This window comes from Cydia amplana, chromosome 11 (assembly GCF_948474715.1).
Source record: "Cydia amplana chromosome 11, ilCydAmpl1.1, whole genome shotgun sequence".
In the NCBI taxonomy this organism is placed as follows: domain Eukaryota; kingdom Metazoa; phylum Arthropoda; class Insecta; order Lepidoptera; family Tortricidae; genus Cydia; species Cydia amplana.
In genome coordinates, this window is record NC_086079.1 from 6,616,830 (window position 1) to 6,629,697 (window position 12,868).

Genomic DNA, 12,868 nt, shown 5'->3' on the forward strand with positions numbered 1-12,868 from the left:
TGTTTTCTGGTTGGTTTTTGGTTCGGAAAAAAAATTGGGGTCGTCTCGGAATGATAAAAATTAAAAACATTAATAGTTTAAAACATTGTAATTTCTAATTCTAGTTTCAAAAATTTTCAGTGAAGGATTGGCTTGCATGTAATCTGCATAATTTCATATCATGGGCCACTAACAATTACTGGATACAAACACTAAACATCAATCAGAAAAAAAAACAACAGCAGTCGAAAGGTTGCAGTTATCCCGTCCAATCCTTCACTAAAGTGACTGATTATTGTAAAGTTCACAAAGAGATCATATTTGAAACTCAAGGGCACATTAAGCTCATGCTGAACGTTCACCGAGTGGCACATCATAAGAATTTATCTACTGGCATCACTGTACAGCTCACTGAACCCAAATGCATGAAATGCAAACTTACAATAGCAATAAATAATATCTCATTTGACCAGATAAATGCCAGACTGAATGGACAATTTTAATTGACTTGGCATTGTAATATCACAAAAGAAATGGTACCACAGTACCGAGTTGGACATATATATTTTTAAAATATTGCAACTGCCCAAGTGGCATGGGAAGATGACACAGCGACTGGACAGAGAGTTTGACATTTACGGGTAATTAGAAGAACTGCCACACGCCAAGCACAGCATCCTTTATGGCCTCTATATACTGTGCTGGTACCCAGTACACCCAATACCTGGAAGCTTCAGTGGGTCCTAGTTGCAGACCCTGGAAAAGAGTTTAATTATTGTATGCAAAAATAGAAGATTTACACGTTTTTATTTTACAGTGTCAAAAAATATATGTAATTGACATACCATAATGTGATATTCCTCATGATCTTTGATAGGTTCTGATGTGATGCCTGAAACAAGAAATGAAACCTTTAATTTAAATATTTATAAATAGATTTTTCCTAACAGTAAACTTTGTGTGCAAAGTCAAAAAAATGGTACCTAGACAAAGCAGCCGTGAACAAAAACAGGTAAGTATTCTCTTGTTACTTATCATCTGAAATATATTTAAGAGTTCAAACAACATAGTAGCATTATGTGAACTCACAGTAAAATTCAAGGCAAAAGCTGACGTCCCATCTAAGTATGTAAACGTGTATGTTTATAAATAACTCCAGTTGATGACTTACTTTTAATCGAAGTCATGGCAAGTTTCTCCGTGCGCTCCTTCGTCCCCAGCCAAAGCTGGTCTTGCTCTGGTTTGAAGGTCAACCGCACCTTGCCACCATGTTTGTTTAACATTCCGCTCAAAGGCACCGGTGGCAGTGCCTCCTGAAAACGTATTACATTATTATAACCACAATTACCATATTCCCATTGGGCAGAAACAAGCAAAGAATGCACCCATAATAATAATTTAATACACTTTTTAAAATTCAAACCTTAACACCCTTGAGTCCTGGCATAGCATCAGGTGGGATTCCTTTATCCAACACTTTCCTGTGTATTTTCTGTGCACACAAGGGCTCCTTACTTGACTGGCCACTACTACTAGCTTTTTCTTCTAGTATTTCCTGTAAACGAAAAATATTTAGTTCTGATCTACAGCTGATTATTCTAATAAGAATGTTATTATGTTGTTACCCACCTTTGGCACACTCTTTACAGCTAAAATATCATCCATTTTAGATCCAACAAGCATGACCTTTCCACCTTTGACAACTCCAGCTTGCCTTAGTGTCTGATCGTTGCGCGCCATGCCTTTTATTATTAACTTTTGTGCGTGTTGTGGCACTTGACATATTCTTTCCAAGTGGGCTTTTAAATCTAACACGGGCGCATCATATGCAAAGGTAATGTCATGTTTAACTTTGTTAAAGACTACGGTAAATTCGATCTGTTCAGGGATCTCGCATTCCTCGGCCTCCTCGACGGACTCCGACGTGCATGCGCTGGTCTCCGCGGGAGCTTCCGTGTGTGATTTATCAGTGCTTGGTATACATTCTAACGCAGTCTTTGTGCCGTTCGATAATAAAGAGTTGGGATCACAATTTTCTGTAGAATCTCCCTTTTCGGAAGCTGGTAAATAAAAACATAACGTGAGTTTGCAAAATTTCTAGAACAAAAGCTCTCAATGCAGTTCAGTAACAAAGAAATCAACAGTTCCTAAATGAACGAGGCTTGTACAGACTTACCGATATAATCCATAATTTATAATTGATTGTGTAAATGAATAAGAATCACCAGTATATTAAAGTTGTTTTGAAAAATAATTAAAATAGAGCCGACCGAGTGACATGAAGCAACAAATTTTTCGTCACCATTGCGTTGCGTTCAGAAATCAATTAATTTGTTTCGTGTGCAAAGAAAACATCTAAAACTTACTGTGAACAAAGATAATCTATTTAAATATTGAAACAAATAGCAAATTATATACTCTTAATTCAGTTGAATTTATTACTTAAATAAATTATAACATTCGACCATTTAAAGAAAATAATTATCACAAGGCTGATTGGTCGTGCCTGTGCCTTCGATTCTTTTTGAGTGTTTTTGAGTGTTGCTTTCTGTCAGTTTCTATGGCGGCTAATTTGTAAACAAACGAGCGTGGTTTCCGAATTTAGCGTGTAATTTAAAGTTGAAAATGTTATGTGGTGCGTTTATGTAACCTTACAATGAGTTTTAGTTTAGACGATCCTTTAGCAGGTATTCTTAGTGATGGCAGTGATGATAGTTTCTTTGATGATGATGTTCTGGGAAAGAAAAAACCTGCCAAGAAAAAAACGACACCCTTAGCTGAAAAGAAAAGCGCATTGTTCGATTTGGGTACTAGCGATAAACCAAAGCCAACAACGGAAGACAAAAATGAATTTCCCTCTTCGGATTTTAAAGCGGACAAGCCAAAACCCCAGTCTCCTGCTACGTTTACCAGAACGGTGTCTAAAGAATCAATTAAACTGCAGCCATCCGATTCTAAAAGTAAAACAGACTTGGATAAACCTGCCCCTGGAAAATCGCCAGCAAAAACTAGACCTAGGACTAGCGGGGGGCCGCAGGACATACTGGGTGACCTTTTCCCAGAGACGAAAAAAGAACCAGTCAAATCTTTAGAGAGAGGTAAAAGTTCACAGTCTCTGTTAGACGATATCCTCGGAGGGTCTTCAACTAAAACGGGCGGCTCTAGCCAGGCAGCCCGACCAGCCACTGCTGCGAAAAACCAAGAATTTGATTTTGAATCGTTTCTGGAAAAGAGCGAATCTAAACAGTCTGTATCGTCTATTAAAACGACTATTCAAAAGCCAGTTGTAAAAGAAATTAAGAAAGAACCGCAAAAGAAATCAAAAGGCAGCGAAAACTGGTTGGGTATTTTTCAGAAAGAGGAAGATGAAGTGGAAGATGATACTGATATGCCATCCTGGCTGGCGGGTGGGGACACTAAGAAAAAGAAATCTGCGAAAAGCGAAGACAAACCTACACCTAAAACGAAACAAACCGTTGAAGAGAAGCCCGAAAGTGCACCTGTTATTGAAAGAGAGACTGAACAGTACCCTCAATTTGATTCAAAATTGGAACAGTTGTCTAAGATGGCGACGAGTAACAGCGTAATACAGGGCAGTAATGAAGATATAACGGCGGAAGGAGCGGCGTTGTATATGCAGCAACAAGAGGCACAGTTAATGGTTGCTTTGCAGCTAAAAGCGCAAGAAGAAAAATTAGCTGCCATGCAGAGTAAGATCCTTACTCTTTTTCTAATAGCTTCAAATTCCTCTTTGTCAAAACCTGCTGTAGATATACTTTTCATTCATTATAGATGATGTCTAGGACATCAACAACTTACAAAGAATTCTTTTTGAACATAATAGTGCGTCAGCAAGAAACGCAACGCATACAACGCGAGGCGTCGCACGCGCACCACGCTCAATTCGACGCCATGTTAGCACGTCAAGCGGAGCATCGCCGGCAGATGCAGGCTGTGATCGCTGCGCATCAGGATCGCATCACGCAACGAATACAGGTCTGTAGAAAATCGGTGCTGCAGAAATCTAACAGCAGTCGACCACGACATACCTAGTGCTATAGCGGCAGCGGCGAGCGGGAAGTGTCCATGAGTTGGAGTAAGATACGTCAGCGACACGACTTCTTGATCCAACTTATGGCGACTATCTGGCTGTAATAAAAATCCGGACAAGTGCGAGTCGGACTCGCCCACCGAGGGTCCCGTACTTTTTAGTATTGTTATAGTGGCAACAGAAATACATACATCATCTGTGAAAATTTCAACCGTCAAGCTTCATGGTTCACGGTTCATGAGATACAGTGGACAAATGGACAGTGGAGTTTTATAGTATTAGGGTCCCGTTTTTACCCTTTGAGTACCCTAAAAAGGAGAGGAGATTTTACTATTCCGCATTTTGTGCACCATCCTTTCTTGAAGGTTCGCCGCGGTACACGATAAATTCAATAACTGTGATATACTATTGATCGGTTAGTAAAATATTTTCTAGGCTATGCTAGGAACGGCTGACACCAACCCTGAAGGTGCTGATATGCCTGACCACGGCCCACAAGGCCCGACAGAACGCCAAGAGAGCCCGCATACGAAGGAAAAGAGGCAGCTGCTGCAGCTAGTACAATCGCTGCAAGAGAACCATGACAAGGAAATTGATCTTATGGAGACTTCTTACAGGTAACCTTGAAATAGATTGAAGTCATTTGTCGTGGTGTTAGTACCAAGGCTTGGAACCGGTTTTTTCTTCATACAGAAAATACCGATATTGTTACGTTTATTTTGGTTCTTTGGGTTGTTATTTCATTTTTAATGGGACAATCTTAGTAATAATACGTAGTTGTTGCCTAAATAGGTACATGATTCAGTCCTAAGTAAAGAGCATAAAATAATTTAAAAAACCGGTTCCGAGCCCTGGACTTAGTACGTTGTTCGCAAAACAGATGGTCGTCGAGTGACTCGATTGGTAGTGATGACGGAGGCACTAGGTATAGAAGGTACCCACAGTTAGATATCCATTCTAATTCATACTTTACGGGCCCAGTTAAGTACCCAGTACCTACTCGTTCTTTTCAGATGTAATGCCACGGACACGTGGGGTACAGTCACGGTCAAAACCATAAATATTTAATTTATTTTGTTCCTGTCTATACAATGTATGTTTATAACATGTACAGTCAGCAGCAGAAGTTGCTAAGTGGGCGAGGTGTTCAAAACTACGTTGACGCGCTCTTATTTTCTGAACAATAAAGTGGCATCAAGATCAATTTGTACACCTGGCCCGCTTAGCAACTTCTGCTGTTGACTGTACACATACTTTTTCAGACGCCAACTAGCTTTTCTAGAGATATCACTCAGCCAATCCGAAGAGCGCATGAAAGACGAGAGCGACAAGCTAATAAAATTTTATTCAGAAAAAATCAATTGGTTGGAAGACCATCACGCGCTTTACAAAAAACTCGTTGAAGAGAATTTGAACTCTTTGACTGATAGACATAAAGCTGAGATTGAAATATTGAGACAACAACATGTGGACAATGTTCGTGTGCTGCAAGAGCACCATGCGTCGTTGATGGAGAATATTAGGTAAGTAAGGCCCACTTGCACCATCGCACTAACCCGGGGTTAGCCGGTTAAACCTGGAGCTACCATGGTTACCAGTACAATTTGGATTAACACTGGGTACGGTACGGTACGGTAACACTGGGTTAACGGTCTAACCGGTTAACCTCGGGTTAGTGGGATGGTGCAAGTGGCGCTAAGTGGACATGTTGATAAATTGAGAATCGTATGGTCATCTTCATCGCGTTGTCCCGGCATTTTGCCACGGCTCATGGGAGCCTGGGGTCCGCTTGGCAACTAATCCCAGGAATTGACGTGGGCACTAGTTACGAAAGCGACTGCCATCTGACCTTCCAACCCAGAGTAAACTAAGCCCTTATTGGGATTAGTCCGGTTTCCTCACGATGTTTTCCTTCACCGAAAAGCGACTGGTAAATATTAAATGATATTTCGTAAATAAGTTCCGAAAAACTCATTGGTACAAGCCGGGCCCCGGGGTTTGAACCCGCGACATCCGGATTGCAAGTCACACGCTCTTACCGCTAGGCCACCAGCGCTTTTTGAGATTTGTATGGTCAAAGATTTTAATTTATCCTCGTAAGTCCCCGCGTACTTGTACAAGTACAAATTAAGGATAGCACTTCAGACCTGACATTTTAACTACATAGATGGCGTAACTGCCTAATGTACTTACTCAAGTACAAATTTTTCATTCCCCATTTACCGGGTAGTTTTTTTACAACGGCAACACTGACACGGTCATTCTCATTCTATTTTCTATGGTCAATTTCGCCATGTTAGATAGGTAAAGTCAACTGTCAGTGTCAGTGTCACTTTTTCGCAAGATGGCCACACAGTCAGGTCGCTGGCCAGCACGAGGTAAGATAATCGGTTTATATTCAAGTAATCACTTGTATTTCTGTTGTCATACGAATGTATTAGTATATTTAAATTATAAATATTGTAAAATAAACAATATTTCAAAGAAACCTGTATATTTAAGGAGGGTCGTGATTGGTCAAAATAATTTGTACTTACGGTAGTACGTTCGGTCTAACTTACAAGTATTTTTTTTTATTCTAGCGTTTGATGAAAAGCAAATATCACAACTTCTCAATAACTATGACTTCAAGGACTCGGATAATGAAGATATGTTTATATCTAAACCCGACCAAGAATCAAATAGGGACTTTTCTAATATGAAGATAGAGAAATAGAAGTTGTAGTACGCGGACGTGTATCTAGTCATCGATTTCAAAGTGCTCGTGGTCAATGAGGTGGGCGTAGCCGTGGTAGTAGCACAAGTGCACAAGGGCGCGACGTGGTCAAAGTGCAAGGGGTAGGTCTGGAGATCTAGTCCAGATTTTGAACACCCAAATCCAACCTTCGTAGATGTAGTATGGTATTAAAATAATGAAAAGAGCTTTTGTAATTCACCTTTTTATAAGAAGAAGATTAGTTATGTTGTAATAAAGTAAAGATTTTACTTTAGTGATGTTTAGACAAAATATATGATTTAATTTTAATATTAAATAAATCCTTTAACTTTTTTTATTATACTGTGTAAAAACCCAATGTACTCACACAAGTACAAAATATTTTCAATAATTTCCTTCTTAAATAGGTGCTATAGATAATAAACATACCATAAAAAATACTGAAAATAAGACCCCACTTCAAAAATCTCTAAAATCGACATCTTTTTGTTTCGGTCTGAAGCACTATTCTTGGTTTGTACTTGGTATAGTACAGCCGGCAGATATGACTACTGCTGTTGGAAAAACACAGGACTTACGAGGTTATGACCCATTTTGCACCTTGTCACAGTGACAATCATTTCATCTTATGAAAGTCGCTAGCGACCTCATACTATTGTCACTGTGACAAGTAGGGATTGCTCCCAGTACTGAGTTTGTATGGCGAGAACCGGGAATTTCCCGGTTCCGGTACTGTATTTGTATAGAAAACCAGCCCTAGTAGCACGGTCGCATTTTTATCATTTATCACCATGCCTGTCACGTTCTAACAAGTATGTAAGTGCGAAAGTGACGGGCATAGTGATAGTGGACAAAAATGGAACCGTGCTGAGCCCGCAGTACCGGGAGCAATCCCTAGTGACAAGGTAAAGGGGTCCGAAAATAAAATCTGTACAGTGAAAGATTTCAGTCAGTTCAGTTCAGTCAGCAGCAGAAGTTGCTAGCGGGCGAGGTGTTAAGAATAACCTTGACACGTTACGCTCTTATTCTCTTAAAAATAAAGTCGCGTCAAGATCATTTTGAACACCTCGCCCGCTTAGCAACTTCTGCTGCTGACTGTACCGCTCGAACAGTGGCATTGACCGCCGGCATCATCAGCGGGACAGCAATATAATTAGGTATTCGCGTGCGATAGAGATAGAAGAAGGCGAGTCAATTTACGAACTTCTTCGAAGTAAGAGTCCTTACTTTATACAGAGATACCTACACTAGAACATAACATTCTATGCCGTCGTGTATGTAGTCTGTAGACATAAAACTATTAGTGTCAATTTTAATCAAACAGTATTATGAAGATTCTACTTTTAATTGGTTGTGTAATTCGTTCTATTCGCCTTTCACTAGATTGCGATATTTATATTGGCTGTATAACCAATAAGATCCGGCTCGAAGGACCATGTTAGAATTATTTACTGGAGATTAGTGTTTACTGTGTTTGATAACACAGACAACTCTGAGATATAAGTAACCGCCATCTTCATGGTAGAATTGGTAGAGAGACTAGAGAGTGACTTAACTTATTCTTAGAAGTATTGTGTTACAAAAGGTTATGTAAATAAGTAAAGTTCTAAACATCTATTTCGCAGAAACGCTGTAAAACAAGAACAGTTGTTAATTCAGGATTCGGCTGGGTTTTCGTCAAATTTGCAGGAGTTGGTAACAGACGTTAAGGAAAGCAAAACCCAATGCATTGCCCTTGTCGAAAAAGTCCAAGCTTTGGCGGAAAGCTCTAAACATGATAATGAAAGGAGCTTACAGATCAGAGAAACACAGATTAATGGTAATTGTTCAATTTGTTGCTTTAAGAATGCTTTAAGAGAAAAGGGACCTCTTAAATTGCGATGTAATCTATTTTTGTTTGTTATCGAATGAACGGAAGAAATTGTATGTTTTTAGAAATGATACAACAGTTAAAAAAGGAAAGGGAAAACTTCGACGCTGAAAAGACGGAGAGTAGAGATATAGTGAAAATGTTGGAAACAAGATTAAAGCAAATGACAACGGTAGGAAGTAAAATATACTTAGATATTGAACTAGTAAAATGAACGATAAATTTAAAAGTGGAATAATTACTGCCTTGGGTGAGACTTGAACTCACGGCCTCTGGGTGACGGATTATAGATGGAGTTCAAGTCTCACCCAAGGCAGTAATTTTTCCACTTTTAAAATTAAGCCTCGTCCGCAGACGTTTCTGCTTGTTAAAAAATATTTTAAAATAAACTATAACTAAAAAAAGTAGTTTAGTAATACATAAAATCTAATAAACATGTGTTTGTGTTTACAGATGATAGAGGATGAAACTGCTTCATTAAAACAAAAGAAAATGGAGTTCGAATTTGAAAAGGCAACCTTTAGCAAGCAAACAGAATTTGCTAAGAATGTTCTTAAACGGCAGGATGAAGAAATGAAGGTAAACTGTAATACAATATAACGAGACCACTAAGAAATTGCAAATTAAATAATCAATGAAAATTTTCAGATGCTAAAGGAAGATATTCAAAAGGAATACAGAGAGAAGATAGCTAAAATCGAAGAAGATAAACAAAAGGCTCTGAAGGATGTCGCTCTTGTTGCGAAGGAAAAGGCTTCTACGCAAAGTCTTAAACAAGAAATAGAGGTAAATAAGATTAATAGTTTATAAAAAACTACGGCTTTAATTAAAAAAACAGGGATTAAATAAATATTGTAGGTAAAATTTATATAAGTTTATTGACATAATGTTTCAGAAATTGAAGACTGATCTCCAAGCTCAACTAGAAGAAGTAACTGAAGAAAGATCCAGGTTGAATTTAGAAAAACAGCAAATGCACATGGAGGAGCAAAGGATATTGGCCAAGTAGGTTTAGTTTAGTTAGACGTTAATGTTTGAAAATAACATAAGATGTCTACGAATCAACAGGATAAGAATAAACTATAGAGAGGTCATTTGAAAAAACCGGCCAAGTGCGAGTCGGACTCGCGCACGAAGGGTTCCGCACCATCAACAAAAAATAAAGCAAAACAAGCAAAAAAAACGGTCACCCATCCAAGTACTGACCCCGCCCGACGTTGCTTAACTTCGGTCAAAAATCACGTTTGTTGTATGGGAGCCCCACTTAAATCTTTATTTTATTCTGTTTTTAGTATTTGTTGTTATAGCGGCAATAGAAATACATCATCTGTGAAAATTTCAACTGTCTAGCTATCACGGTTCGTGAGATACAGTCTGGTGACAGACGGACGGACGGACGGACGGACGGATGGACGGACGGACGGACGGTCGGACGGTCGGACGGACGGACGGACGGACAGCGGAGTCTTAGTAATAGGGTCCCGTTTTTACCCTTTGGGTACGGAACCCTAAAAATTAGACAATGGTGAATCAATACGAATGGAGTTGGCAAAAATTTAACTTAATGGTTTCAGGAGTCGAGATTTAGATCTTCTAGCCAAGACAGCGATAGAAAAACAATCGCAAGCCGATAAAAAATATTCAGAAGCCGAATTTATACAAAGAAAATACGAAGAAAGGATACGTAGAATCCAAGAGCATGTAGTATCTTTAAATAATAGAGAAAAACAAATAGCGAAAGAAAAAGTAGCGCTCTCAAGAGAAAGATTAAGCTTGCATAACGAAAGAAAGCAAATGGAGGGAAAACAGCAGTGTTCTCTGTGTAAATCTGTCCAAAGTGCCCCGCAGTATAATTTTGATTCTTCATACTTACCAGAAACGTTTCTACAAATGCCAGTGTCTAGAGATTATGGAAATACGCAGATGTCTTCGGCCATGACAGCGATTGAACAAGAAATGGCGCATTTGATGGGACAAAGTTTTAGTCTCAGACATACTCCCGGTTTGAATATGAGTCGTGAAGAAAGGCTTAATGCAAACGATGTTAGAAATGCCGATGAAAACATACAGCCTGGTGAAGTTGAACCAGGGACTTTTAAGGTATCTTTCGACTGTTGTCTACATTTTTGTAAACATTTTACCTATTTGCCAATCCATCTCGTATGCCGCGAATGCAAAAGACCCTCGGCACGGGAGGCCTCGTTCACTTTTGTAAATAACATCATCTTAGGCTGGCAAACCCAATTTGTCGGTAAATAAGAAAAAAACTATACTTATCCCTTTTTGGCTGCTAGCGTAGCGTCACGTAGCGTGAGACAGACAGTGATTCTATCTATGTTTGAAATAATACAGTCCCTGTCCAAACTATAGTTAAGTTTATGAATTCTCGTTTTCAGGACTACATGGACCCCAAATTTATGATGCTACGTTTAGATGTGCAGCAAGTAATAAGTAATTTAGATCAAAATAAGACTGAGCAGGTTGGCCCCACAGAAAACGACCAACATGAAGAATAAGTTAATGTAAGCAGAACTTTTCTTATGAAATTATGAATGAGTAAATAAAAGACTGAATTTATTTATACCTTTCATTTAATTTAAGTCGATGACTGTTACATGAACATCTGTTAGATTTACATTAACCATGTTATCAAAATGTACACAAATGCTTATATTACTACTACTTATCTTACATACAATTTAAATATATCATTGTAAAAATATAGGTAGGTACATTCTTTTAAGTAGGTATAAATATCATAGGTATTAATATTAACCTTTCAGGGAACGCGTTTTTTTTTCAACATATATGTTTCGTAGAATGGCGTCATAGTTATAGCACAGACAGTTGAACTAATAGACGTACAAAGTCTAATAGGGCTTCAGAGCCCGTACCATTGACAGTGTCAAAACTGAGATTTTACGTAATTTACTTTCTATACATCTCGTTTGCACTAATATGCGAGTACGAGCGAGATGTATAGAAAGTAAGTTACGTTCACGACGGCGTTTATGTCAGTGCCAAACTGATGGTAGCCGTACTGGCCTATTAATAGTAGGTAGATTTACTACAAGGCACATATAATACGACTTTGGCTTTGTTAACTATATGCGCCGTGTCAGCGCGATTATTTGAAATAACAGAGTTCGTTATTTTAAATAATTTTTAACATTGCACATCCATTAGTATAATAGTCTGTGTTCCACATAGTAATCTCTTAAAATTACCACCTTTACTCACACACTCTCCAGTCTTTCATAAAATTGCTTTTAATCATATATAACTACTTATATATGAATCTATAAAATCTTTATGGACGGCCTGGCCTTGCTCAAATATCATTTACAATAAGGTATTTTAACACAGATCTGCATGTTAATTAATAATTACAAACAATTATATTCTGATGAGACAAAGGAACAATATATCTATATTTTATATGCTTATCTTAACGTAATTTCTATACAATATTTACAATTTTTACGCTATAATTTCTACTTGCGTTCATGGCATGATCAAATAAGTTGGAAGAGCTCATTCAGGATTCAAAGTTCAATTCAATAAGTACTTTACATTTAATAATTTCATTTAACTTTACAGAGAAGTGGACAAAATAATTTTCTTTTATCACAGTAGGTATTTCAATAATTAATATAAAATTCAAATAAGATTATTTTGTTAGTCGAAATTGTCTAAAATTTTAAAAATTAAACACTTTAATAGAACTTAGTTCGGAGTTGTGTCGTTATGACTTCATGTCTATGGGTTTCGTGTGCTTAACCTCGAGTAGTTGAGGGTAGTTTTCGACGATCGACAGCAGGATACCGTCAATGTAATTCCTTAGCTGACAGTTGACGTCTTGCTGCTCTTTCAGTGCTTTCTGTAACTGTAATAAAATCAATGGTAAGTAAATAATAACGTTCTACTTCGAATAATTATAACTTTAGAGGGCAAAGAATTTTTCTTAAAGATAATGTTTACATTCATGACCATTTTTTCTAAAAATTTTTTTTATAAAACTGATAGGACACCACGAGTTAGCAGAAAGGTTTTATTATTCAAAAATATTTCAAAAGAAAGGTTACCTACATTTATTTAGTTTAAAACTTAGTTAAAGTGTAGCAAAATTTATTCGTGCTCTGACAGTATGGTGTTGATTAATGATTAGTATATGGTTAGATGGAAACATAGTTTGAAAAAGGTACCAATTCCAATCCAGAAGCATACAGTTAGATGAAGGTTAATGAAATGT

The 12,868-nt window shown here is 37.8% G+C and overlaps 3 protein-coding genes across 6 annotated transcripts in view; 1 reads left to right on the forward strand and 2 right to left on the reverse strand.

The window, feature by feature from the left end:
* Nucleotides 1-73: 73 nt before the first annotated feature.
* Nucleotides 74-2,315, reverse strand: LOC134652400 (ubiquitin domain-containing protein UBFD1-like). The gene is made up of 6 exons (XM_063507579.1): nt 2,156-2,315; nt 1,609-2,039; nt 1,403-1,534; nt 1,151-1,292; nt 825-871; nt 74-735 (listed from the first exon to the last, which is right to left on the reverse strand). Exons 1-6 carry the CDS (start codon nt 2,166-2,168, stop codon nt 625-627), a joined length of 876 nt encoding a protein of 291 aa, XP_063363649.1. The 5' UTR covers nt 2,169-2,315; the 3' UTR covers nt 74-624.
* Nucleotides 2,316-2,524: 209 nt separating this feature from the next.
* On the forward strand, nt 2,525-11,195 carry LOC134652401 (fas-binding factor 1 homolog). Its single transcript, XM_063507580.1, has 11 exons — nt 2,525-3,689; nt 3,824-3,975; nt 4,466-4,647; nt 5,293-5,553; nt 8,372-8,565; nt 8,682-8,788; nt 9,070-9,195; nt 9,265-9,402; nt 9,512-9,621; nt 10,191-10,716; nt 11,013-11,195. The coding sequence occupies exons 1-11, from the start codon at nt 2,636-2,638 to the stop codon at nt 11,130-11,132; spliced, it is 2,970 nt and encodes a 989-aa protein (XP_063363650.1). The 5' UTR covers nt 2,525-2,635; the 3' UTR covers nt 11,133-11,195.
* Nucleotides 11,196-11,849: 654 nt separating this feature from the next.
* The window catches only part of LOC134651953 (rab11 family-interacting protein 4), a 120,062-nt gene continuing 119,043 nt past the window's right edge, over nt 11,850-12,868 (reverse strand). For all 4 annotated transcript variants that reach the window (XM_063507088.1, XM_063507086.1, XM_063507085.1 and 1 more), the window contains one exon: nt 11,850-12,502. In XM_063507088.1, coding sequence (XP_063363158.1) covers nt 12,362-12,502 — 141 coding nt within the window. In that variant the 3' untranslated portion in view covers nt 11,850-12,361. The remainder of the gene's footprint in view (nt 12,503-12,868) is intronic.

What these genes read in the sequence shown, in the direction of transcription:
- LOC134652400 (XM_063507579.1), bottom strand. An exon ending in CTGTAAAGAGTGTGCCAAAG is followed by an intron (nt 1,535 to 1,608) that starts GTGGGTAACAAC and finishes TTTCGTTTACAG; the next exon opens with GAAATACTAGAAGAAAAAGC. An exon ending in TGCCATGACTTCGATTAAAA is followed by an intron (nt 872 to 1,150) that starts GTAAGTCATCAA and finishes TTCTTGTTTCAG; the next exon opens with GCATCACATCAGAACCTATC.
- LOC134652401 (XM_063507580.1), top strand. Translation starts at nt 2,636, where the DNA reads ATGAGTTTTAGTTTAGACGATCCTTTAGCAGGTATTCTTAGTGATGGC. An exon ending in CAGAGAAACACAGATTAATG is followed by an intron (nt 8,566 to 8,681) that starts GTAATTGTTCAA and finishes GTATGTTTTTAG; the next exon opens with AAATGATACAACAGTTAAAA. An exon ending in GTCTTAAACAAGAAATAGAG is followed by an intron (nt 9,403 to 9,511) that starts GTAAATAAGATT and finishes ATAATGTTTCAG; the next exon opens with AAATTGAAGACTGATCTCCA.